Here is a 26,336-nt window from a genome sequence, read left to right as displayed (position 1 = left end):
CAAACAGCCTCCTCCTAGCTGGGTCTCCTGCCTCAAGTCTCTCCCCACTCCAGCCCTTCTTGCACAAGTCACTAAAGTGACTTTCCTATAGCACAGGTCTACGTCACCCCCACTGTCCCTCGGTAAACTGCAGTGGCTCCCAAGTCCTTCCAGGATCAAATCCAAAGTCCTCTCTTTGGCATTTAACACTCTGCACAAACCTCACCTCTCAGGGCATTGGTGTGAGGGCCACCCTTGTGACCCTGGACAAGTCACTTAACTCATCTGAGGCTGGTTTACTCATCTGCAAAAGGAGGGGGCTGGACCCAGTGGCCTCCCTTCCACTTCTAAGTCTATGACTCTAGAGTAACAGGGGGACAGACCCACGACAGCCCCTTCCTCCTGGCCATACAAAGATGGACTAAAGCAAGATAACCTCAGCAAAGAAAGTGAGGAAACAAAGTATCAAAACTTTAAAGACCAAAACAGCTGTATCGACCTAGACAACCACAAACTAACATCATCTACGTTTTATTGTGATTTTATTTTCTTAAATACTTCCCAATTACATTATAATCTGGATTATCCCACCAGTGTTTTGCTTCAATGATGACATAAATGACCCTTCTCTCCATCACGAGTTCTATAAAGTTGAGTAAGTGCTGTGATCTGGGTGAATACCTTCCCAAGTTTATAATATTACTAAGATTTCTCTCGGGCATGTATTCTCTTATGTGAGAGAAGCCCTGCATTCTGGGGGGAGGCCTTTCCACATTCACTGCCTCCACAGGTTTTCTCTCCAGTGTGAGTCCTCTGATGTTGAGTCAGTGCTGTGCTCCAGAAAAAGACTTTTCCACATTCAACGCATTTAAAACGTTTCTCTCCAGTATAAATACTACTGTGTTTTGTAAGACCAGACTTCTGAGAGAATGCCTTCCCACAAACACTGAGTTCTTGAGGTTTTATTCCTGTATGAGTTCTATGGTGCTTGGAAAGGCTAGAACTTGACTGGAATGTCTTCCCACATTTATTGCATTCATAGGGTTTCTCTCCAGTGTGACTTCTCTGGTGTTCAGTCAGTGATGTGCTCCAGAAAAAGACTTTCCCACATTCATTGCATTTAAAAGGTTTCTCTCCCGTATGAATTCTGCAGTGTTTTGTAAGACCAGATTTCCGAGAGAATGCCTTTCCACATACACTGCATTGATGAGGTTTTATTCCTGTGTGAGTTCTCTGGTGATGAGTAAGGTTAGAGCTTGATCGGAATGTCTTTCCACAATCACTACATTCAAATGGTTTCTCTCCAGTATGAATAAGACTGTGTTTGGTAAGACCAAACTTCTTGGAGAATGCCTTCCCACACACACTGCATTCATATGGTTTCTCTCCAGTATGAATAAGACCGTGTTTGGTAAGACCAAACTTCGTAGAGAAAGCCTTCCCACAAACACTGCATTGATGAGGTTTTATTCCTGTATGAGTTCTCTGGTGATGAGTAAGGTTAGAGCTTGATCTGAAGGCCTTCCCACATACACTGCATTCATATGGTTTCTCTCCAGTATGAATAAGACTGTGGCTGGTGAGACGACACTTCTTAGAGAATACCTTCCCACATACACGGCATTGATGAGGTTTTATTCCTGTATGAGTACTCTGGTGATGAGTAAGGTTAGAGTTTGATTGGAATGCCTTCCCACATACACTGCATTCAAATGGTTTCTCTCCAGTATGACCGAGATTGTGGCTAGTAATATCACACTTCTGAGAAAATGCCTTCCCACATACATTGCACTGATAAGATTTTATTCCAGGATGAGTTCTAAGGTGCTGAAAAAGACTAGAGTTTGAATGGAATGACTTCCCACATTCATTACATTCATAAGGTCTCTCTCTAGTATGAGTTCTTTGATGTCGAGTAAGTGTTGTGCGCCGAGAAAAAGAAATCCCGCAATCATTGCATTTAAAAGGTTTTTCTCCAGAATGAATCTTACAATGTTGCATAAGACTTGTCTTCCGGTAAAAGGCCTTTCCACAGTCACTGCATTTAAAAGGTCTTTCTCCACTATGGATTCTGTAGTGCTCTGTAAGAAATCGCTTCCGCCAGAAGACCTTTCCACATTCACTGCATTTATAGGACTTGTTTTGACTCTTGATAAGAGCCTGGTGAGTACCATCTGCCTTCTGACACGATGTCTTCCCACATTTAGTCAACTCAGAACACTTTTTTCCTGTATGAATTCGCTGGTGTAAAGTGAGTTCATTTTTTAAAAGGAAAGAATCCCCACTTTCACGAAATTCCTCTTCAGCATGAATTCCATGTTTTCTAATGCGGTTAACCTCAGAATAGTTCTTCTGTGAATGGATTCGATTACATCGTCTTTGGTCTGACTCCAAGCTCCTTCTCTGGTTATCACTCTTATGGGGATCCATTACTACAGACACTCCCTGATGTGGCTCTGGGCTCGAGGTTTTGCTGTATCTCCTGCTTTCAGAGCCTCTGACCGCATCAGCAGTTTCTGTTTGGATGACTTTTCCTTGTCTAGAAAGTTTCTCCTCATTACTCTGCTCTTTCTTTAACCTGCCACAATACTTCCAGGCTTTTTTCATTTTGGAGATGCATGGGTCATCCCGCAAGAGCTTTGGGTGGGATAAGGTTTCCATAGAAAAACTCAACTTTGGAGTTGACTCCTCGGTCTGAGGCTTCCCATCCCCATCTAAAGGAAAGAAAAAAGTGTAAATGTCCTTTTCCTTGGATGAATAAGCTTTTCTGTACACTTCACTTTTCCCGATATTCTGTCTGTTATAAGCAAGGTACATATTTTTTTTCCAAGTGAACTGAAATCAATTCTTAAGGTTTCCAGAATTACTTTGAATTCACCAGGCTTATCCCTTCATTGAGCCCAATATTATATTAGGTGAATATGCCAGAACTGATGCAGATAATGCACAATTAATGAAAATATGAACAACTGCTGTCTCCCATAGACCAATATGAACAAAGTATCTTAAAGTTTTTTTTTTTTTTTTTAGGAAAATTCTTCATCTAAATATCACCCCTGAGAGAGTCATAAGAATGTGATCGTTGGGTCTAAGAAGAGGAAGTTTTGTGGAGCTCCTACACTGCAGAATTCTACTTTGCTTTCCAAAAAGATAATAATTCAAAGTTCCACCCACAATGGAGCAGCATTCCTGTATTCTGAAAGCACCAAGAGAATGTGATCATTTCTATTTGTCCCTGTCAAGTGACTTTGGTATAAAAGGCGACAACATCCAAACAATCTAGAGGAGTGGGGAGAAATTAGCTGTAAATTTGTGTCCGAGGGGCAGCTAGGTGGCACAGTGGATAGAGCACTGGCCCTGGAGTCAGGAGGACGAGTTCAAATCCAGCCTCAGACACTTGACACTAGCTGTGTGACCCTGGGCAAGTAAATTAACCCCACTGCCTAGCCAAAAAAAATATGTCTGGAAAAAGATTTCATGACCAAAAAAGTCATCCCGAGGATCACAAATGTGCCCATTTTCATGAGGTGCCCAAATGTACTGAGTGTGGGCACTCACTCACACACTCACCTGGCCTGCAGCTTCTTAGGACACTATCCACTGGAATCCCATGTGCTTCCCCTGACTCCACCTGAGAGATCACCTCCACATTGGAATCAGCAAGGCCTAGTGAGAGGAAATGGCACAGTGATGGACAGGTAGGGTCACCTCACAGCTCACGCCTCACTGACTCCTAGGAGCAACTGAAGAAGGGCCAGGGAGTCTGGGAGCTGTGGAGGAGCATATACAAAACATGTAAAGGGTGATCTGGTTTCTTTTCCTGGGAAGATACAGGAACAAGACCAAGAATGGAGCTGGGTTCAGAAAGCCAATGAGTTCATTTGGTCCACTCAATACTGAGGTATCTGGGAGCTTTCTTGACTTCAGTATCTGCCCTGGGGCGTGAGAAAGCCTCCCTGGCCTGAACAGACAGCTGGAGGGGGCTCCCACAACGAAGCAGCCGGCTTCCAGACATACAAAGCAAGAGCCCTTCAGCTGGGCCCAGGCACAGCACAAGAACCCTGTCTCCTGGCCTCACTGTAAATAAGAAATGCTTGGTTTTCTTAGAGGCCAAAGCACCAGTGCTGAACACTAGACCCAGCCCCAGCAGAAGGAAGCAAACCACCTTTCAGGGGCAGATCCCAAGTCCCCAGAGGAGCCCCCTTACCCAGGCTGACCAGGTTCCTGCAGGTCTCCAGCATCACCTCCCAGTAAAGCTCCTTCTGGGAGGTGTCCAGGCAGCCCCACTCCTCCCAGGTGAAGTCCACAGCCACATCCTCGAATGTCACTGATTCCTGAAACAAATAAATCTGTGCTTGGCCAGGGACCATGCCCCAGATGGACGGGGGAAGGGAGGTGAAGGGGGCAGGAATGAGAAGGGCTGATTCTTACTATATTCAGGTTTCAGAGTGTTCAAAGCAAAATCCTGCGGAGCATTTACTACATGCCTCAGATTCTGAATCATGTGATAAAGGAATAGTCATTGTCAAGACCATAAGCATTCATGGAGTGTCTGCCCTGTGTCAGGCTCTGTGCTCAGCCCTGGGGATACAAACTAGGGCAAAAGCAGTCCCTGCCCTCAAGGAGCTCACAGTCTAACGGGGGAGACAACAGGCACAGAAACAGTCCTGACAGGGGACAGCAAGGCCCCAGCAGCTGAGGAGACCAGGACTGGGTTCCTATGAAAGGTAGGGCTTGAGCTGAACATTGGCAGATTAAGTCAGTGCCTCCAAGGGGGGCAAAGTGAGGGGAGAGAAGCATTCCAGGCAGGGAGAGAAGCAGAGGCAGAGAGAAGAGATGGGGGGGGTCCTGTGTGAGGAACAGAAATAGGCCAGGCTGGCCGGGCCACAGCAGGCAGGGAGGACTTTAACAGGGTAAGACGTGGGAAGGTAGAAGGGCTCAGTTTGTGCAAAGCCTGACGTGGCAAATGGGGCATTTTATCTGATCCTGGCACCTGGGAGGGGCTCATCCACTGAGGTCTGGGGACTGGCTCTGAGGACAGAGAGCACTGAGGAAGGACCATCTACACTGTGCCCTGAGACACCTGGCAGGGAGGAGGGCAACGCTGCTTACCTGGGGGGGGCCTGCTGGGGAGGAACTCGGGGCCCATGCTGCGCTCCTTCCTGCTCCCCGTTCCGGCTCGCACCCAGGCCCCTGGGGTCCCACGAGGCCGAGCTGGAAAGGAAAAGGCAGCCATGGGGGGCCCTTCCCCCTCCCCCCCACACCTGCCTCTGCCTGGGAAATGCCCACAGTGACACTGGGGGCAGCCTGTCTGTGTCCAGGACTCGGGTCAACTCAACGGGCATTGATGAGGCGCCCACTGCATGCCTCACTGCATTCTGGGTGCTAGAGATGCCAAGGAGAGGGAAAAGCCCAGACTGTGCCCCTCCCCCCAGAAAGGCCAGGTCACGTGATGAGGGAGAGGGCAGTGACAGCAGGGGGCATGAAGGGGTGCCCTGGGCTGGGGAGGTGAGGCCTGGGGGGACAAAATGAAGAACTGGAGGGGGGCAGGAGCGTGGGGGAGGGGAGCGAGAAACTGAACACGAAGGGAGGCCTGCAGCCAGATGGAGGAGTGTGGGAGGCCAAGGGCGTCCATGTCTGAGCGGGGGGGGGGGGGGTTTGGGGAACAGAGGGGGAGGTGAGGGGGAGGGAAGGGAGGGGGGCAGAGAGGGAGGAGGGGGCGGGGCGGTCCCTCCTCACTGACCCCCCCAGGATCCAGGAGCCTTCGCCCCATTTCAGGGACGAGCCAACTGAGGCAGGGAGAGGGGAGGGGGCGGGGGTCCCGGGCGCCCGTCCCCCCTGCTGTCCCCCCTCGCGCCCCCTCCCCTCACCTCGGACCCAGGACAAGCAGCGGAGGCCCCGCAGGACAGAACGTCTCCGTGCTCAGGGATGCAGCCCCAAAGGCAAACTCCCGCGCCTGCGCAGACGCTCCCTCCGCGGGGGACGCGCCCATTGGCTCGTTCGGGGAGGGGGCGGGCCCTTTCTGCTTTTTCTCCCGGGCCACGCCCCCTTTCCCTGTTTCCCGGGATTTGGGGGCGGGGAAATACCTCCCCCGGCACTTTGAGCCAATCAGAGGCGCCGCCGCTGCCGAGGCCCCGTCCCCTCCCCCACTATCCCGGACCGGTCCGGGTGGGAGCTCAGCCCAGTCCGGACTCCGCGCAGACTGTCCCTCTGCCTTCGGGTCCTCCCTGTCACGTGGGGCCGCCCCATTGAGCTGAGAGCGGTGCCCCAACCTCAGTCTCTGGCTCCGGGAAATGGGCCCAGGGCTGCCCTGGGTCAGCGCCAGCCCCCGCGGGGGCCCTGGGCATCTGGGCGCCTGCCGGGGTCACCCCGGGGTCCCCTGGGATCCTGAAGCTGGTTCTGGGGGGTCCAAGGTCCCCCGCCCCGCCGCGCCTTTGGCTTTGCGGGTGCTTCCTCCAGGAGCACCCCCTTCTCCCCAGCTCTGCCTGCTGAGGAGAGACCCCTGCGTTCCCCAAGGGGCGGGGGGAGACAGCAGAGGAAGGAATGACCCCTGACCTCCCCAGACCTGCCCCTCCCCACCAGGTGGGTGGAACCCTCGTCCCTCCTTCCCAGAAGAGTCCCTGGTCATTGGCATTGGTTTACCAAGCTCTGTACACGCCCTGTGTCCTTGGACCTTCACCACAGCCACTGCACAGAGGGGAAACTGAGGCACACTTGTTGCAGTGTCTGGGGCTAGACCTGAATCCAGGTCCCACACTCCCTCCTGCTGCCACCCATGCCCATCCTCAGCCTCCTGACTTTGATGCCATCCCTACTAAGGGTGCCCCCCTCCCCCCTGTCCCTCTCTTCTCCCCCAACATTCACAGCCTGATCACAACATTCAGGGCTCCTGCCTGCTCAAGTCAGACTTGGTGTTGGGCAGATTTCAGGGGCAATATGTTCCCGTGGCCAGTCTTGGGGTCCTTTTCAGCTTTAAACCCTGCAAATGGGCAAAGATGACAAAAATTGTCATAGTTAATGTTGGAGGGGTTGTGGGATGCTAAGCACACTAATATGTGGAGCTGTGAAGTGGTATGACCATTGTAGAAAGCAGTTTGGACTTGTTGGAATAAACAACTAAAATGTCCACACCCTTTGAGCCAGAGACTCCATTGCCAGTCTGGTCCCTTAAGGAAGCCATTGGTAAGGAGAAGGCAGCAGGAGAAATCAGAATGTTTATCGTAGCAACTCTGGTGATTGCAAAGAATTGGAAATAAAATGGAAGCCCATCGATTGGTGGATGGCTAAACAAAGTGAAGTCCGAGAACGTTCGAGAATATTACTGAGCGGTAGGAAATGATGCGTGTGATGAATACGGAGAAGCCTGGAAAGATCTGTGTGAACTGATGCAGAGGGACGTCAACAGAGCCAAGAAAACAGTGTGCAAAGTAACCACAACGGAAATGGGAAGAAAAGCCACCGCCCCATCAAAGTGACCTGAGGAACACTTTAGAATTCCAGGGTGACTCAGAGATGTGAGAGGATACCGCCAACTCCCCCCCCCACGGAGGTGGAAGGCCAAAAGCGCCGCATACTAAGCATGTTTGGGGCTTTCTCAGTGGAGTGATCCCTTCTGCAGATCTTTTCCTCTTTCTCTATTCTCTTGTCTATAAAAAATACTATTTGTTATATGGTACAGTTCTCTGGGAAAGGGAGAGGGAAACTGGGGCAAAGTGCTGATGTAAAAACAAAAGACATCAATAAAAGGTTTGATTTTTTAATGTGTAATAGAGATTTTCAGGGCAGGGGTGCACTGCTCACACGAAAGCTGACCGAAATCTCCCAGATTTTATGGCAAGAAGAGGATCCCCCAGGAATTCACGGTCACCTCCATTGTCTCTCTTCTATTAAGGAAAGGAAGTAGGTTGTCCTGTGACAATCACTAGGGGGATCTCTCTTACTTGTAGCTAGCAAGATTTTTGCTGAGGTCCTCCTTGATCCCTGCTTCTTCCCTGGAAGATAGTCATCTACCTGAGAGCCACCGTGGCTTCAGACAGGGCTGGGGAACAGTCCATGTTGTGTTTGCTGCCTGACAACTCCAGGAAAAAGGCCAGGAGCAGAACAGAGGTCTGTACACAATGTTCATCAATCTGACCAAGGGCTTTGATACTGGCAATAAGGAGGCCTTACAGATCATGACAAAATTTGGTAGCCCAGAGAAGTTCATCAGTATTGCATGCCTGGGTTCTGGATAATAGACGATGCTTTCAAGCTTTCCTAGTCACCAATGGAGTGAAGCTGTGAGCTTCTCCCATGATTTTTAGCAGGATGTTTTCAGCTATGCCAGATGCCTTTAATTAGTACAAAAATGGCCTAATGGTAAAGTGTTTGCCTTGAAAAGGTTACAAGCCAAGATTAAAGAGGAAGTAAAGGTAACAGACTTTTTGTTCCCAGATGATTAGGCACTCAGTGCAGCCTCTGGTGCCGAGATGCAAGAGTCCAGATTGATTCTCAGCCGCTCATCCTAATTTTGGCCTGACAGCCGACACCAAGAAAACAAGTTCTTCACTAGCCAGCAGCCCACCATCCATACATGGAACTATCAGTTACAGCAGATGGAGAAATTTTGAGTGCTATGGCTAAGTTCACTTACTTTGGCAGTATACTTTCCAGAGATATACACATAGACTATGTGGCTGACACACATTACTAGACCTAGCTCAGCGTTTATGAGGCTCCTAAGAGGAAAATGTGGGAAAGAAGAGTTACCAAACTACCTAGCTTCCAGTCTTGGCTGGAGAAGAACTTGGAGTTGGGCACTTTCCCTGTACAGTTCACCAAAATGATGCAGTTTAGGGGTTCAGGGGTCCTGGGACCCCAAAATCACAATACATGGGTCCTGCCCGAAAGAATTCGACCCAACCCTTCTTTCAGTCAAAAACAAGGTTTATTAGAACATCCATCATATTGGGCAGACTTCAGGAGTCTGATTTTTAGCTGTTCTCACTTGCCCTGTAACCTCCATGAAGGAGGATTCAGAGGTGCAGAGGGAAGGGAGTAAGTAAGCCTCAGGGAACCAAAAAGCAACTGCAGTTTTCCCCAATTCCCGAGCGCCGAGGGAATTCACACACTTCCGGACAGAGCGTCCATCCTTGTCCTCTATGCTGCGGAAGGTGTGCAGACTCTTAAGGAGTCTGAACATGGGTAAGCTATTGGCTAGATTTTAAGAATCTAAGCCCATTTTGGTCCTTTTCAAGCAAGAAGGACAACTACCAGAAGTAAGGAGGTCTCTTGGATACCATTTCGGTGCAATTGAGAGTTAAATTTTTATGTATGACTCTAAGAGAATGCTGTAATATGGGGAAATAATTTAGGCCAACACATAAGGTTGTCAAACAGAAAAAGGATGACATAGAGTTGCTGATAACAGGATGATCTGTACAGGAGACCTCTGGATCGTCTCGAAAATACTGTCTTCAGGATAAGAAAAGGAATTTGTGTCAATATTTTGTCAAATGAAGAACAATGTTTGGTAAAGAGAAAAAGCCATGGTTTTGTGATTAAGGATATAAAAATGGGGTTTATTTAGGGGGAATTTTGTAGTCTCTTGCATGGACTACCTGCATATGTGTATTCAGCCTACATGTAGTATTCTGGCTGCTGCGTGTGACAATCAACAAATTTCTAATTGACTTGAGATAATTTCTGCCTCCTAATTTTTAAGACTGAAAACAGATCCTCAATTTTTTAAACAAAAGAGAGAATGAATATATTTTGTAGGGAGCTGAGGCAGAAGTGGAGGAGAAAGGAGAAGAGAAAGACAGCTCTATTGGAGGCCACCTGAGACTTGAAGAAAATGGGAGTGGACAAAGGTAAGGAAAATGAGTTGTTGAGGTGAAGCTAAGTCTCTCTGAAGGAGTTTCTGTCAGAGACCCCCAGTTCTTCTCTTACACATATGAGGCAATTTGAGGGGAGCTCCTTGTCCACCATTTAAAAAGTTCTTCCTCAAACTGGAAAAGAGTATGGCAGAAACGAGGCATAGACCAAAATCTTACACTATGTACCAAAATAAAGTCAAAATGGGTTCACGATTTAGATATAAAGGCTGATACTATAAGCAAACTGGGAGAGCAAGGAGTAGTTGAACAGTCAGATTTATGGAGAATAGAAGAATTTATGACCAAACAAGAGACAGACAACATTATGAAATGCAAAATGGATAATTTTGATTACATTAAATTGAAAAGTTTTTGCACAGACAAAGCCAACACAACCAAGATTAGGAGGGAAGCAGAAAACTGGGAAAGAATTTTTACAACCAATGTCTCTGATGAGGGCCTCATTTCTAAAATATATAGAGAACTAACTCAGGTTTATAAGAATACAAGTCATTCCCCAATTGATAAATGGTCAAAAGATATGAACAATTTTCATATGAAGAAATTAAAGCCATCTATAGTCATATGAAAAAAATGCTTTAAATCACTATTGATTAGATAAATGCAAATCAAAACAACTCTGAGGTACCACATCACATCTATCAGATTGACCAACATGACAAAACAGGAAAATGATAAATGCTGGAGAAGATGTGGGAAAATTGGAACACTAATGCATTGTTGGTGGAGTTGTGAAATAATCCAACCATTTTGCAGAGCAATTTGGAACTATGCAAAAAAGGGTATAAAAATGTGTATACCCTTTGACCCAGCAAAAGCACTTCTAGGGCTGTATCCCAAAGAGATCATAAAAATGGGAAAATGACACACATGTACAAAAATATTTGTAGCAGCTCTTTCTGTGATGGTAAAGAATTGGAAATTGAAGGGACGCCCATCAATTGGGGAATGGCTGAACAAGTTGTGGTATATGAATGTAATGGAATACTATTGTGCTATAAGAAATGATCAGCAAATGGACTTCAGAAAAACCTGGACAGACTTGTATGGACTGATGCTGAGTGAGGTGAGCAGAACCAGGAGAACACTGTACACAGTAACAGCCACTTTGTGCAATGACTAACTTCGATAGACTTGTCTCTTCTTAGCAATGCAAGAATCTAATACATCTCCAAAGGCTTCATGATGGAAAATGCTGTTCACATCCAGAGAAAGAACCATGGAGTCTCAGTGCAGATCGAAGCATACTATTTGCTATGTTTTTTCTTCTGTTGAGTTTTGTTTCCTCTTTCTGGTGGTTCCTCCTATTGCTTCTAATTCTTTCTCACAACATGACAAATGTGAAAATATGTTTGATAGGAATTTATATGTAGAGCCTATATGAGACTGCATGCTGTCTTGGGGAGGTGGGGAGGGAGAGGGAGAAAAATTTAAACCTCAAAAGCTTATGGAAGTGATTGTTGAAAACTAAAAATAAATTAATTAATTTTTAAAAATAAAATAAAAAAAATTAAAAGTTCTTCCCCTCACTGGCCAGGTGGCCCAAGGCTTAGGAGTCACCCTCATTCACCTGGATGCAAGCTGTCTGGGACATCTCCCCTCAGCATCCACGGCCTTCCCCTTTGCTCCAGCTGATTGATTACATAGGGTTTAGTATCTGTGAGGCCTGTTCATTGGAAACGAGAAAGTACCAAGGACAGAGATCCACCCTGGAATTTGATCCCGACTCTTCGTTCTTCTGGGGAAAAGTGGGATTGCTTGGAAGGGAAGGAGGGTGTTGGGACCATGTAGGACACTGTGTCCCTGGGAAGTGTGGGGAAATGGGTTACAGAGCAGGGTTGGGCTCAGAACATGGGGAATTCCCTGATTCCAGGTATCTACAAGGGGAGTTAAGGAGAGAAGGGAGGATTGGAGATAGGACCCCAAGGTCAACACCATCAAGCTGAAAGTCTCCTGTTCCACCAAGGAAATACCTTTCCCCTGTGAACCAGTCACAAAACAGCAAGGAATCTCTGGCCTTTCCATGCCATACAATAACCCTTCAACATTCAATGCACCCCCACATCACTGGGTTGGGGCTCAAATGAGATCATGTAAAGAGTTTTATGGGCAGAATATAGATGTCAGCTACATACTGATTCCAAATCAATCTCTAGTGCTCTTCCTACTGTATTTCCCTTCATTCCAGGAAGGCTGGTGAGGAGGATAGTTACGGAGGATGACCAGCATGTAGAGGGGTTATAGATTATACATACACTGATTAAAGGAACTGGACATGTCCAGGCCAGAAAAGAAAATATTTAGGTGTGTGAGGCATATGATATCTCCAAGTGTTTGAAGATTAGTCACACAAAGGTTGAAGAGGAAGAATGGATCGAGATGGCAGGGGTGCGGATTTCAACATGACATGAAGAAAACCCCCTAACAATTAGAACTGATCAAAAATGGAACAAACTGTCCCAAGAGGTGGTGAGGTCCCCATCACTGAGTCTTTAAGTGGAAACTGAGATTGTAGAAGGAATTCTGAAGCTAGGATTCGCTTTGAAGTATGGATTAGACTAGAAGCCTTCTGAAGTTTCTTGTAATTCAAATCCTGAGAGATTTGTTACTTCTCAAGGATAGTCACTTATGTCATGATGGGGTAGTGAGGTCAGCAAAATTGCAGGTCTATGGAAGAATCATCATGAAGGGGAATTTCTGCCCCTGTATATGGACTGGACCTGATGACCTCAGAGGGCCCTTTAATCTTTGATAATCTGTTATATATCTTTAATACTCAGTTATTGTGATGGGACATTTGTGGAGCGGGGAAGGGAAGACAAGGGGAAGTGTAAGTATTTCATGGCCAAAGACAGCACTTAGAAAGGATCACTCTGGGCCCCCAGTTGTGTCAGGCTTGGACTGCATAGCCCAACGTTGACACAAGGGGCAGACAGGTGGGATCATGGATAATAGCATTACACTTGCAGTTAGGAAAATCCCAGTTCAGATCTTGCTTCAGACGCTTAGTAGCTCTATGACTTTTTCCCCATCTATAAAATGGGGACAATGACAGCACCTTCTTCATAGGGCTGATCTGTGGGTCAACTATAATAATAATTCAGTGCTTTGCAAGCCTTGAAGTGCTGCATAAATGCTGTTGTTACAAGTGTGTGTACATCAAGGCCACGAGTCTTGTAGGCTGTTGACCTAACTGCCATCACGGAGAGTCTGTGATCTCATCTGCCTGAAGCCCAGAATCCTGCTGGAGAGAATTTTGCCTGATGTAACCATCTAGGTCAGCCCCAGAGTCCCTACAGCCACTTGCAGACACAGGGATACACATGTGCCCCCAGCTCAGGAGGAGGAAACATTCAAACAGGGGACATTAGCCTCTTAAGAGACCCAAAGTTTCTTTGGTCCCATGAGCTCTGCTAGGAACATGAAAGAGATTCCAAAACATGTTTTTCTGCTTCTGTTTTGGTTCTCCCCTTGGACTCAGGGACAAAGCTGGAGATGCCTCAGGCAAAGATGGTCCCCAGAGCTTCTCCTTGGCTGAGGATGGATGGTGATGTGAGGGAAAAGCCTGGCCCTTGTCTACTCTCAAAAACAAAATTACTAAAGGGGGACAATGGCTTGCCTGAGAGCCAGGGATGCTTAGATACTCTCCTCCTTCCAACACTGCTCTAAAACAGCCCTGCCTCGTGTTCCATGGTGTTTCCTCAGGCATACAGAGTAGGGCTTTGCATTGTGATGTTTCAGCTGCTGGACAGCTCCCTACCAGAAAAACCCAAGTAGGAGACCTTGTGTCAGCACTAGCCATCACTTGACTCCCCTCAGACTTGGGGTTTTAAGTCGGGGTGATGCTGCCTGACATTCAGAGAATGTTTTCCCAGATGATTGCTGTCCTCCTGGTAACACTCCCACACTTTTCACCTTCTGTGCACAAGACTGAGAAGCCACACTGCTTCCCTAAAACCAGTCCCAGCCTCTCCAGAGATGGAGATGTGGTGATTGGGAGTTTTCTCCCCCTGTATTCAGTAGAAGTAAGGAGTGTCAGAGAAGCAGGACTGTTTGAAAGTCATCCTAACCAGATCTGTAGGGATCACAAGTAAGTGCCTGCGTGACTATCTCATATAGTCTCATTTCACTGTGATGATTCCAAAAGGTCCTCATAGAAGGAGCCCCAACCTGTTGTCTAACACTTTCTCTGTGATCCCTGGCAGCTCCAGCTCTCTGATTCTACCACCTGGCAGAACCCTTCAGTTTATCTATCACAAAAGTATTTTGTAAACCTCAAAGAACCATATTACCTTCCATGGGCCTCAGTTTCCTTCCCTATAAAATGGAGCACCTACCTCCCAGGGTCTTGGGAAGGCATCTCCATAGCATGTGCTGTCATGCTCAGGCCTCATGCATCTCTGACAGCTCTGTGGTTGATTCCCTTTCTGGTTTTGCTCTGATTTTGCTGCCACTGGGAAAATATAGAATAACACAGCAGAGATTTAATGTGTAGAAATGCAAAATCAAGCAAGAAAGGGACAAGAATCCTGACTCAGGAAGCAGACCTTTGGCTTTCCAAATCCAGATCCTTCTCCAGAGACATTTCTGCCCCAACAGAATCATGGTGAAATAGCTTGGGAGTCACAGAATTAATAGGTGGACTTGGGTAGGTGAGTGGAGGTGAATGAGGGAGGAAAGAGGTGTGGGAAATGGTTGAAGGGAGGCTGGACCTCCCTTTATGATTCTCTGTGTCTGCCTTTCTGTCCCTTTATCCATTGGTCACTCTTCATTTCTGGTTTTCCCCTGTCCTCTGCTTTTCTCTGCTTATTAGGTATATCTTCATTCAGCCGTCAAAATAGGGAAACAAAGTATATTTATTACAGCTGATTATACTGATTGAATCTCTTTTTAGGTTTTTCTTCCTTCCCTTTTAAGGCTATTTTTCACCTGCTGCTCAGAGTTGGTCCCAGTCAATTACTGGGGGTGGAGGGTACTGCTCCCTCCACATATGATGGCTTTCAAAAAAATCACGCAAAACCTCTGTTTTGATTGACAAAGGTTGTTGATGATGAGGGAAAGTTCCTCCAATCAAAATTCCAATAGAAAAGAAAAAAAGAAGCGAGCAGTGTAATCCTTAAAAGTCTGCTCAGACACCCAGGGGGCTGCCAAACCTCACTGCTGCTTCCATTAAAAAGACAACCCTATGGCCTAGGCTGCCTGTGTGCAGAGTTGTGACTACAGTTCCCCGTATACCCACACCTGCTGCTTCATCATTTGCCTGTCACCACAAGACTTTGAGATAGGTAAAATGGTAAAATGGCATGGGTGATGTCTTTTGATTCATGCGTAAATGGGATTTAAGTGAGGCAGAATTGCACAAAGGCATTGGCCTCACTCTCTCCTCCAGAGTCATCATAGTCCAGTGGCAGGACAGAATCAAGATGACTGGTGATGGCTCCAGATGAAGTGGATGACCTTTGATGTCTAACCAGATGTCTAACCAACATCTAAGCTCTCCATGGTGCCTGCTTCAGCTGCCTTCATGGCCCTTGGAACTGTTCTCATCTGCCCATTCCACCAGTGGAAGTCTTCACACGCTTTGGGTAGACACCCCACTAACTCACCAATTGGTTTGAGACCCTTGGTTACCCTCATCCTAGGGCAGCCCATTTTCCCAAACAGTTTCATGTGGTGTGGCCGCTGCCATGCTACAGCTTCTTGGAGCCACAGGTGAGAGTTGGGTGGAACAGGTGGACACCAGAGGTGGGAAGCAGCCCTGAAAAGGGCTTGGCAGCCTTCACACCAGAGGTACTAGTCTTCCCTGAACATGCCCTATACCCCTACACTGGAAGTAACAGACCTGGCATCTCAACCCAGGTCTTCTGAATCAAAGCAGTATTTTTCCACTATACTATGGTGTGGTAGATAGAGCACTGGACCTGGGGTCAGGAAAAACTCAATTGAAATCTCATTTCTTACACTTATTAGCTACGGGACCTTGTGCGTAGAATGACAGCCATGGGTCTCAGTTTCTCCACACTTGTAAAATGATAGGATTAGACTAGGTGGCCTGTGGGATCCCTTCCATCTCTCCTCCTATGATCTCTGAAAAGCAAAGTGGTTCAGTGAAAAGAACAGTCAATATGGGGTCAGAGGACTGAGGCTCAACTACTGTCTCTGCTCCTTACCATCGGTATGACCATGAGCAGGTCACCTCAGCTCTGTAGTCCTTCATTTACTTATCTCTAAAATGGAATGACTGGCATGGACAACATCTAAGGTCCATTTCAGGACTAAATCTGTGATCCTATGTAGATGTATGTGAATACTAGGACAAAGACAGACATGTTTAGAGGGTGTAAGGTTTCTAATTGGATAAATGCTTCCTAAGAAAGTAGGTAGGACTGAAAGAGATGCTCTCAGGTGAAAGCAGTTTGGCCAGGCAGAAAGACAGCACTGGCTGTTGAGGAGGCCAGTTCAAGGGGAGTTTAAGGCTGTGGGTGAGTAGGAGATGGGGTAATTTAGTCTGACGTTTTGGGAGCATTCTGATGGCTTGGCCAGCTTCTTAGCTGGCTGGAGTGGCTTAAAGCCTGTGGCTATGACTAAAGAGCCTTGTCCTGGCCACTGAATTCCAACAAATGGAAGCCAAGAGGGGCAGCAGCTAGGCCTGAGGAGATGAAGCGGAGAAGTTGGTAGTAGTGAAAAGCCCAGGGATGATACACACAGTGGAGAGGCCCAGCGGTGGCCAGTGGAGCAGCACGGACAATGGCCAGCAGGAACCATGACAGCACATGAGCCTGGGCCCCAAGGCAGCTATTTGTGGCTCCCATGGCATAAACCCTTCTCCACCAAGGACTGAAGTTTCCTCTTAATTCTATTGCACTCTAATGTGTCCTTCAAAAGGGAAGGAAAGGCTAAGTCTGTGATCTGATTCCATTTGAGAGGCGAGCACCAAGTAGAGGTCTAGATAGTCCAAAACAACCAACTCATCCACAATGACTGACCCCACCCTCCTTGAAGCACCAAGGCATATGTCTGTACCCTTCCCCCAAACTGACAGTCAAAAGCACCCACTCAACAGGGAACTCTCCACAATGGTAAAGGTGCTTCACTTTATAGTTGAGGAGGCTGAGAGTTGAGGTAACTAAGGTCACACCAGTGGTCAGGCTAAGATTCCAAGCCACAGATAGCACCAGGAGACTTGGATTTCAGTCTCAGATCTTCAGAGTCCTACTGGAGCAGCTTAGGGCAAGCCTCTGGGTTTCTCTAGGTCTTAGCTTTCTCCACTGTCACATGAGGGCACTGGACTGGATTTTCATTAAGCTACATGTGACCCTCAAATGGTATTGAGTCAAATGTGTAGCTCATCAGTGTTCCTTGGCCTCTGCCATATTGCTGAGGCCATACACCAAGAGAGGGGCTGGTGGACACATCACACGATGTGCTCTCATCTGGCAAAGTACAGAGCAAACTCTTCACCAGAAATTGTTGCCCACCTAGTCAAGCCTGCAGCTCAAGGTAGGAGCACTCATCTTAGGAAGAGAATTGGATTCAGGAAAGAGAGCAAAGAACAGGCATTTTTTTTTTCAGGATAAAAAGTATTTGTGTTGGACTTTTTGGGTGTCAATGGTGAGATCACTTGTCTTTAAATTTTGATAAAGCATCTGGAAGAGGGAGTGGACAGTGACTCCTACAATAACACCAACAACAGATTTATACAACACCTTAAAGTCTGCAAAGCTTTACCAATATTATTTCACTTTATCTTCCCAACAACCCCAGGAGATAGGTGCTATTAGTACTCCCATTTTATACACAGGGTAACTGAGGTTAAGTAACTTGCCCAGCTAGTAAGTGTCTTAGATCACATTGGAACTCAGATAATCCTGACTCTAAATTCAGTGAGGGTTTTTTCCCCACAGCATCACCTGGCTGCCCTTATAAGCATGGAGCTCTTCCATGTAGAGAGAATATAAGCTGATGGGGGTCAACTTCAGGAAAATCTCATTGAGCTGAGTGAATGGCCTAAAACAGAAAAGGAGTTCTATCAGGGACAAGTGGGAATTGAAAAAAAAACAAAAAACTGCACTCATCAGATAATGAACTCTACCATCATTGAATGTTCTCATTTCCTGAACACGTGTTTTTAGCTAAACCCCTCCCCCCAAGGCTGGCATCCTCAAGATGACTGTTGGAAAACCAAAATGGAACCTTTGCACAAAAAACAAACAACCAAGCCTCTTTGACTATCTACCCCTTTCTTGTTTTCATCACGTGGTGATTCAGAAAAGGTCTGGAGAAGAGCTGCTGCAGAATGGCATTATTAGTGAATGGAAGGATTTGTTTCCCCATGCCTTTAGGGGACAGAAATCAGTGACTGGGCTGTATTTCTCTATTGAGAAGGTATCCACATCCGAGGATCTCCTGGGAAAAGCGCAATCACTTTGTTTTCTGCTGAAATGGGGAGATCCATACCATTTACTGACTGACAAGACTTGATGGAAAAAGATAAGTAGACCATCATTTCTAAGGCAGGCCTGGTAGGAGCCACCAATAGAGGAAAAATCTGGCCCCGAGAAGGAATCTTGCTTGTGAGGAAGGAGGGGGTTTCTCTCCCATCCCCCTTCCTATCTCCACCAACATGACACCCAAGAAGAGACACTCTTCCCAGAAGTCAGAAAGACAGCACAAAAGAGCTTGAAGTAGCACTGGGGGAGATACTCTCCAGGCAGACATCAACACAAGGAAACAATCGCCTGGTGCTCAAAGCAGCTTCAAGGAGTGTGACCTCTGGCAGAAAGGAAGAAAGGCCACAGTGGACTCAAGAAAACTGGTCCTTGCAATGAAGGTTTGGTTGCAAAGAGGACTCCGTGAAGAGAGAAAGGACTCCGAGGCGTCCCTGGACTGGAGAAGCAAGGAGCCCAGGCCATGTTCTCTCCTCATCGGTCACACTGTAATGACAGCCTAAGATCATGTCCACTCATTTCACAAATGCCACAGATATCTGGGGGAAAGTGTGAAGCAGTTTTCTGAGGGGAATGATTTGTAAACACTGTCTTTTACTCTTCTATTTCAGTAAAAAACAAACACGATGCCCAGAACCTTGCTATGAGCTACTTATGTCTAGTGTCAGAAGAAAGCAGAGCAGTAGAGCCCTATGAGCTACGGTTTTAGAGGAGGGCCAGACCCTCCCACCACCTGCAGAACCTGACAACAGCCCAGTGCATTCTAGGGACTCAGACCTCAAATGTGAGGGCCAGTTGGCCAAGTCAGTGGCACAGTGGATAGAGCGCCAGGCCTGGAGTCTGGAGATGTTGACAGCTCTAATTCTCTGGGTATTTGTCAAGTTCCGAGACACTCCCATAGTCAAGGCCCATAACCAGCCTCTCAGCTATACTCTCCTCATCTCCCTCGCCTTTGGTTTCCTCTGCTCCTTGCTCTTCATTGGCCGTCCCACTGCAGCCACCTTAATCCTCAGCCAAACAACATTTGGGGCTGTGTTCACTGTAGCTGTTTCTTCCATTTTAGCAAAAACCATTATAGTGGTTCTGGCCTTCAAGGTTACAATACCAGGAAGCAGGAGTAGGATATGGGTGCAACCTAAAGTGTCCAACTGAGTTGTTCTCCTTTGCTCTGGGATTCAGGTGATTCTCTGTGGCCTCTGGCTGGGAACTTCTCCCCCCTTCCCAGACATGGACCCACACTCTGAACCCAGTCACATCATCATTCAATGTAATGAGGGCTCTGATAATGCCTTCTACTGTGTCCCTGGCTACATGGGCCTCCTAGCCCTGGGGAGCTTCACTGTGGCTTTCCTGGCCAGAAGCCTGCCTGATACCTTCAATGAAGCCAAGTTCATCACATTCAGCATGGTGGTGTTCTGCAGTGTGTGGGTCTCCTTCCTCCCCACATACCAGAGCACCAAGGGCAAGGCCATGGTGGTTGTGGAGACCTTCTCCATCCTTGCCTCCAGTGCTGGGTTACTGGGCTGCACCTTTATTCCCAAGTGCTACATGATCTTGCTGAGGCCAGATGAGAATACTCAGGAATACATAGGAAAGAAATCAGATTGCAAGCATGGGAAGCATGCAGTAACATTGCCTCAGAATTCCTTCACAAGGTAGGAGAGGTACCTGAGAAATGACCTCTATCATTCTGGGATATCTATATTTCACGTACTTGATAACACCTGAATCTTGCCTACTTTGTACATTCTACTGAATCTTTTCTCCAGCTTCTCTAATTTTGTGAATGCTAGCATCCTATTAAATCCCCTCGGGGCAGCTAGGTGGTACAATGATTAGAGGGCTAGGTCTGGAAGTAAGGAAGGCCTGAATTCAAATGTGGCCTTAGACACTTACTGTGTGACCCTGAGCAAGTCACTAAACCCTATTTACCTCAATTTCTCATCTGTTAAAAAATGAGCTGGAGAAGGAAATTTCAAATCGCACCAGTATCTCTGCCAAGACTCCCCCAAATGGAGTCATGAAGAGTTGGACATGAGTGAAATGACTGAAGAACAAAACCCCCTTATCTCACAATTCTGAGTGTTCCTCTTTATCCCTGTTTTTAGTGCTCCACATTTAATGCTCCCTTGACTACTACTGGTTTTACTCCTCCATTTCTTTAGCCAACATCATTGATATGACCCTCAACACCTCCTCCTGAATGGTTGAATCAATCCATCAATCAGTAAACATTTATCAAGCACCTACTATGTGCCAGGCACTGGGCAAAGCCCTGGAGGTGAAAAAAAAAAGGCAAAAAACAATCCCTGCCCTCAAAGAGCTCACAGTGTAATGGCGGATACAAGTAAAGACATAAGTAAAATCTATGGACAAGATAAACAGGAAAGAATTTTGAAATACAATAGCATTACGAAAGGATCCCTATAGAAGGTGAGATTTTAGTAGGCATTTAAAGGAAGCCAGGGAAGGGAAGCCAGGGAAGTCAATCCTCCACTCAGCTGACAAAGTGATATTCCTGAGTGCAGGTCTCTCCATGTCAGTCCCCTACTCAGTAAACTCCAGGGTTCCCTATCCCCTCCAGGATCCCTCACTTTAGCGGCCAGTCCTTCCTAACCTGGCTGTCTTCTCCTTTCCCATGTTCCTACACCTTACTCCCCTCCATGGACTCTGCAGTCCAGCCACACTGGCTCCCTGGCTGTTTGCACTTGATACTCCATTTCCTGACTTTAGGCATTTCACTGTGCCTGGAATTAATTCACCCCCACTCCTGACTTCTCTAGCTCCCCTCAAGTTCCAGCTAAAATCCCACCCCTACAAAAGTATTTCCATAGCTTATAACCCTTAAAGCTAACATCTGCTATTTGCTGAGGCTCTCCATGTCAGTTTTGTCTTCTTGTATCTTGTTTGTACATAGTTGTTTGCATGCTGCCTCCCCCATTAGACTGGCAGCTCCTTGAGAGCAGGGACTAGCTGTAATCTGTACTTGTATTCCTTCTTCTCGGCACTGTGGCCGTTGTACGGAGTTGGTCCTTAAGAGATAGCCTGACTACCTCGGTTAGTGGCTGGGTGGTGTGAGATCATGGGAAAGCTGCTGGATTTGGAGTCAAAAGGACAAACCTACAGCATCCTTGTCAACAAGTCACTTATCTGTTCTATCCTCAATAATGATGGTTGTCCCTTCCTCGGGGGCTGATTGGGACTCCAATGAGATCATGTCCAGGGTTTTATAGGCACCCTATTCCAGTCAGCTACATGATAACTCCAAATCAATTTCCAATGCTCTTCCTATTGTATTCCCCTTCCATGGGGGGATAGTTGTGGAGAATGACTGTAGGGGCTGTAGATTGGACATGCACTGACTGAAGGAACTGGACGTGTCCAGGCCAGAAAAGAAAATATTTAGGTGTATGCAGCCAAAGGCTATCAGATTTGGCAAATTAAGACACCATTGGGTACTTGGGAGAGAGCAGGTTCAACTGAGTGATGAGGTTGGAAGCAGGGTTGCAAAGGGCTAAAGAATGAGTACAAGAAGAGGTAGAGGAGGCAATGAGAATGGGCAGCTTTTCCTGGTTTCTACTTTTCTAGCTTTCTAGGGGGCTTTATCCTCCAGCTGCCTCTGTAGCAGCCTGCTGTCCGACAACATCCTCTAACTCCCAGGGGCTTACACTCCTATCTGGATATCCTGTAGGAGGCCTCTCCCCTTGAAATCCTAGCAACAGTACAGCCCAGGAATTTCCCCCTCTATTCCCACAAAAATCCTACTTTCCTTCCTCCAGCCTTCTCTTTGCCACCAGTACCCCAATCCATAAAGTGAAAAAAAAACAATACAAACATATATAGCCAAGCAAAACAAATTCCCAGAACAGCCAAGTTCCCCACCTCCCAATATCTCAATCTGCACTATGAGCCCATCACCTCTGTATCAGCAGGTGGGCAGCATGTTTCATCATGAGTCCCCTGGAATTCTGGCTGGTTATTTTACTGAGAAGAGCATATGAGTCTTTGCAAGTTCTTCTCTTTACAACATTGTTCTTTTGTTTCTATTGACTTCACCCTTCATCAGTTCTTAAAGGTTTTCCCAGGTTTCTCTGGGCCAGCCTCTTCATCATGCTTTAGAGCACAAGTCTTCCATTGTATTGCTTTCATAGACCATAACTCCTACAGCTCTCTTCCAATTGAGAAGTGCCCCTCCACCCCCAAGTTTTCATCTCCAAAATAACTTTTATAAATTTTTTTTTACTTATGAGTCCATTTCCTCTTCCTTTAACCTCTTTGGGGTACAGACCTAATGGTGTTATAACCAGGTCATTAGCATTTGTTGAGCATATTTCCAAACTGCTATCAAGAATGACTGGCCCACCATCAATAGCTCACTAATATACTGTTGTCCCATAGCCCATCCAATATTTGGTGTTTTCCTTTTTTGCCTGAAATTTGTCAATCTGGGAGTTGTGAGGTAGAATTTCAGAAATGTTTTAATTTATATTTCTCTGATTAATAGTGATTTAGAGGTTTTTTTTTCATGTAGCTACTAACAACTTGGATTTTGTCCTCTGTAAATAATCAATTCATATGCTTTGACCACTTATCAGTAGGGAAATGACACATAAAAATTGAATCAGTTCCTTATTTTTTATAGAAGTAAAACAAGCCTCAGATAAGCTGGTTACAAAGACTTTTTTCCCCCGGTGAATTGTTTCCCTCCTAATTTTGGTTGCACTGGTTTTGTTTGTGCAAAAGTTTTTTCATTTTACTTTGCAAAGTAGATGGCTCTGTGTATGGAACAATGGGTCAGGAAGTCAAGAACACATAAGTTTAAATTGCCTCAGACACTTCCTTCATTTCTGACACTGGCAAGTAACTTATCATGTTTGTCTCAGTTTCTTCATCTATGAAATGGGGATAATAATAGCACCTATCTTCTAGGGTTACTGTGAGGATCAAAATGAGACAGTAATCCTAAAGTGCCGAGCACAGTGCCTGGCATATAGTAACTGCTAAATAAATGTTAGCCATTATTATTTAAGTAATCAGAATTACCCACTTGCCTTTAATGAGCATCTTTATCTTTTCTTTGATCATGACCTGTTCAGCATTCCTAGATGTGAAAGATAATTTCTTCCTTGACCTTCTAATTTGTCTTGATATCACCCTTTATGTCTAAGTAATATCCACATTTGAAGGTTATCTTTCCATATGGGATGAGATATTGATCTCTACCTAGTTTCTGCCAGACTGCTCTCCAGGTTGCCCAATAGTTTTTGTTGACTACTGAGTCTTCCTCACAGTTCCTGGGTCCTGAGTGATGTTTCAGTGTGTGAGGACCCACTTCCTTGTGGAAACCTAGCATAATGTGGCAAAAAGATTTCTGAGGTAGATGGTCATGGGGTTGTCTTTGCAGCTATGTAGAGAAATAGCCTTGGCCACTTCATTTAATCTCCTTGACCCTCATTGTCTTCTGGAAATTGCTGCCCTCCTGGAAGATGAGGAGTTGGAGGAGAACATCACTCAATGTCTCCTTCATTCCTAACATTCTATTTTCTGTGTGCTGTGCTGCTTCTGTAAGAATCAAGACTGTTCTAGAAGTGGGGCTATTAAGAAATAAAAAATGAAAAAAGAATCTGTCTTCAAGGAGCTTACATTACCCTAATGGGGATAATACCTGTGGGATTTTCACAGAATTGTCTTCGGATCTATTCACCAGTCACTACTGTCTGTCTTCTACCCTCACAGTTGGTTCTTGTTTTCAAGCATGCAGGGCTTTCTTGCTCATTGAAATTCCACTTTGGTACTTAAATGGAGTCCAGAACCATGGCCCATTGTCATCAGTAGGACAGTCCCCTCTCAAATAGACTGGCTGTTCATGCTTCCCTCCATCTCAGGGCATTTGCTTTACCAGCATTTTCAGGAAAGCCTCTATAAATGTGCTTGGGCTGGGATCAGATTTCAGCATCCCAGACACACCTTTTCATGTTAGGAGGTAAGGGAAAGTGCAGAGTTTGTAACTGAATGTGGACTTCAAATGGAAAAATGGGAGAAGAAAAAGTAGAAGATGGTCACTGTACTGAAGAGGATGCCTACAGAGGGGAACTCAGAAAAATCCCATCCAGACAGCAAGAACACCAGTGCTTAAGTGAGGTAGTGTGAATTTAAAAAAGGAAATGACTTTGGCAGATGAGAGGATGAACTGGTGTGGGGAGAGGCTGGAGGCTGGGAGACCAAAGAGCAGGCTCGGTAAGAGTCCAGAGGGAGGTGACCAGGGCTTGCACTAGGGGGAGGGCTGGGGCACTGGGCAGAGGGGACGTGTACAGGCAAGAGATTGTGCAAAAAGAGAAATCACTCAACTTGGCAGCTGACCTCATATGTACGCTGAGAGAGGGAAGGAGCATTCAAAGAAAGAAATGACGCTGCCAGCCTGGGTGACCTGGAGGGTGGTCGTATCCTCCAAGGAAATAGCCAGGTTCAGAAACAGGGAGGGTTTTGGGGGGAGATACTGAGTTATCCAGGTGAGATGGAGATGCCTTGAAAATGTCCTATGTATTAGTTGTAGAAAAACAAGTGGAAACCATTGCATCAGATGAGATCCCCAAGTCAGAGAATTTAGGGAGAAAAGAAAGAAGGTCCAGGCCAGGGCCTTGGACAAGCCCCAAGACAGAGGGCATAACATGGATGCTGACCCAGCAAAGGAGGCAGAGAAGGGAGGAGTGGTCAGACAGGAAGGAGGACAGGACCCAGAGGGAGCAGGGCCATGAAACTGTCAGGGAAGAGAGGCTGAGGCCTGAGAAGAGGCCACTGGATTGGGATATTTGGGGAGGGAGTTAGCAGAAACCACTGGGAAGATCAGGGAAAGTCTCCCAGGACATGGTGCTTTTCAGGCATCCCCCCAGCTGCTGACTCAAGTCAGGTAAACAAGCAGTTATTAAGTGCCTGCTGGGTGCCAAGCACTATGCTAAGCACTCAGGATACAAAGAAAGACAAAAGCCAGGCACTGCTCTCAAGGAGCTCCTGGTGTCTAATGGGGAGACAACCTTCAAAGGTCAAAATACAAATGAGACACAGAAGGAGAGACCCCCATCTGGGGAGGGGGATCTGTGAGGTGGTGCTGCACTGTCATTAAGGGGGACCGGGAAAACTCCTTACAGAAGGGGTGACTGGAGAGGGGCCAAAAGGAAGCCAGGGACCCTCTAAGGCCGGCTCCTACAAGTCCGTACCGATCTGGTGCCCACCTGGTCATCCCCTTGAAATAAGCCCATGATTCTGCCTTTCTGGGTCTCTGATGTGCTTCCCTCAGGGCCTGGCAAGCAGGAAGGGCTCAATCCACTGAGATTTTTTGATGGAATGGCTTCTTGGCTTCTCTTCCTCTGATGACTGAACACACTGGAGAAACGACCTGTCTACACCACAATTTGAGACACCACTTCAGGAAAGAGGACAATCCTGCTTTCCTGAGGAAGCCTGGAGGTAAGGAACATGGGGAGAATCCATCTGTAGTGGCGTCCTTGACTCCACACAATCCCTGGCCAAATCTCGTCCTTTCTGTCTCCAGACATCTTCCCACGATGTCCTTCCTTTCCACCACCTTAGTGCACACCTTCTTACTCTCTCACCTGAACTTTACAAACAGCCTCCTCCTAGCTGGGTCTCCTGCCTCAAGTCTCTCCCCATTCCAGCCCTTCTTGCCCAAGTCACTAAAGTGATTTTCCTATAGCACAAGTCTGACAATGCCACACCCACTACCCCTCAGTAAACTGCAATGGCTCCCTATTCCTTCCAGGATCAAATACAAAGTCCTCTCTTTGGCATTTAACACTCTGCACAAACCTCACCTCTCAGGGCATTGGTGTGAGGGCCACCCTTGTCACCCTGAACAAGTCACTTAACTCATCTGAGGCTGGTTTACTCATCTGCAAAAGGAGGGGCCTGGACCCAGTGGCCTCCCTACCACTTCTAAGTCGATGACTCTACAGTAACGGGGACAAGCCCACGACAGCCCCTTCCTTCTGGCCATACAGATATGGACTAAAGCAAG

At 46.7% G+C, this 26,336-nt stretch overlaps 1 protein-coding gene across 2 annotated transcripts in view; it reads right to left on the bottom strand.

Moving 5' to 3' along the window:
* The window catches only part of LOC114031193 (zinc finger protein 345-like), a 57,270-nt gene that overhangs the window by 22,157 nt on the left and 8,777 nt on the right, over nucleotides 1-26,336 (bottom strand). Inside the window, exons 2-3 of one of the 2 annotated variants that reach the window (XM_027846214.1) lie at nucleotides 3,550-3,645; nucleotides 530-2,693 (exon numbers count right to left, since the gene is read on the bottom strand). In XM_027846214.1, coding sequence (XP_027702015.1) covers nucleotides 682-2,693; nucleotides 3,550-3,645 — 2,108 coding nt within the window. In that variant the 3' untranslated portion in view covers nucleotides 530-681. Of the gene's footprint in view, nucleotides 1-529; nucleotides 2,694-3,549; nucleotides 3,646-26,336 lie in introns of those variants that run through there. The other variant, XM_027846215.1, reaches the window with a different exon arrangement.

The sequence above is a fragment of the Vombatus ursinus genome, unplaced genomic scaffold, assembly GCF_900497805.2.
Source record: "Vombatus ursinus unplaced genomic scaffold, bare-nosed wombat genome assembly UNPS02015098.1, whole genome shotgun sequence".
Taxonomy (NCBI): Eukaryota; Metazoa; Chordata; class Mammalia; order Diprotodontia; family Vombatidae; genus Vombatus; species Vombatus ursinus.
This window is presented reverse-complemented; position numbering and strand designations above follow the sequence as displayed.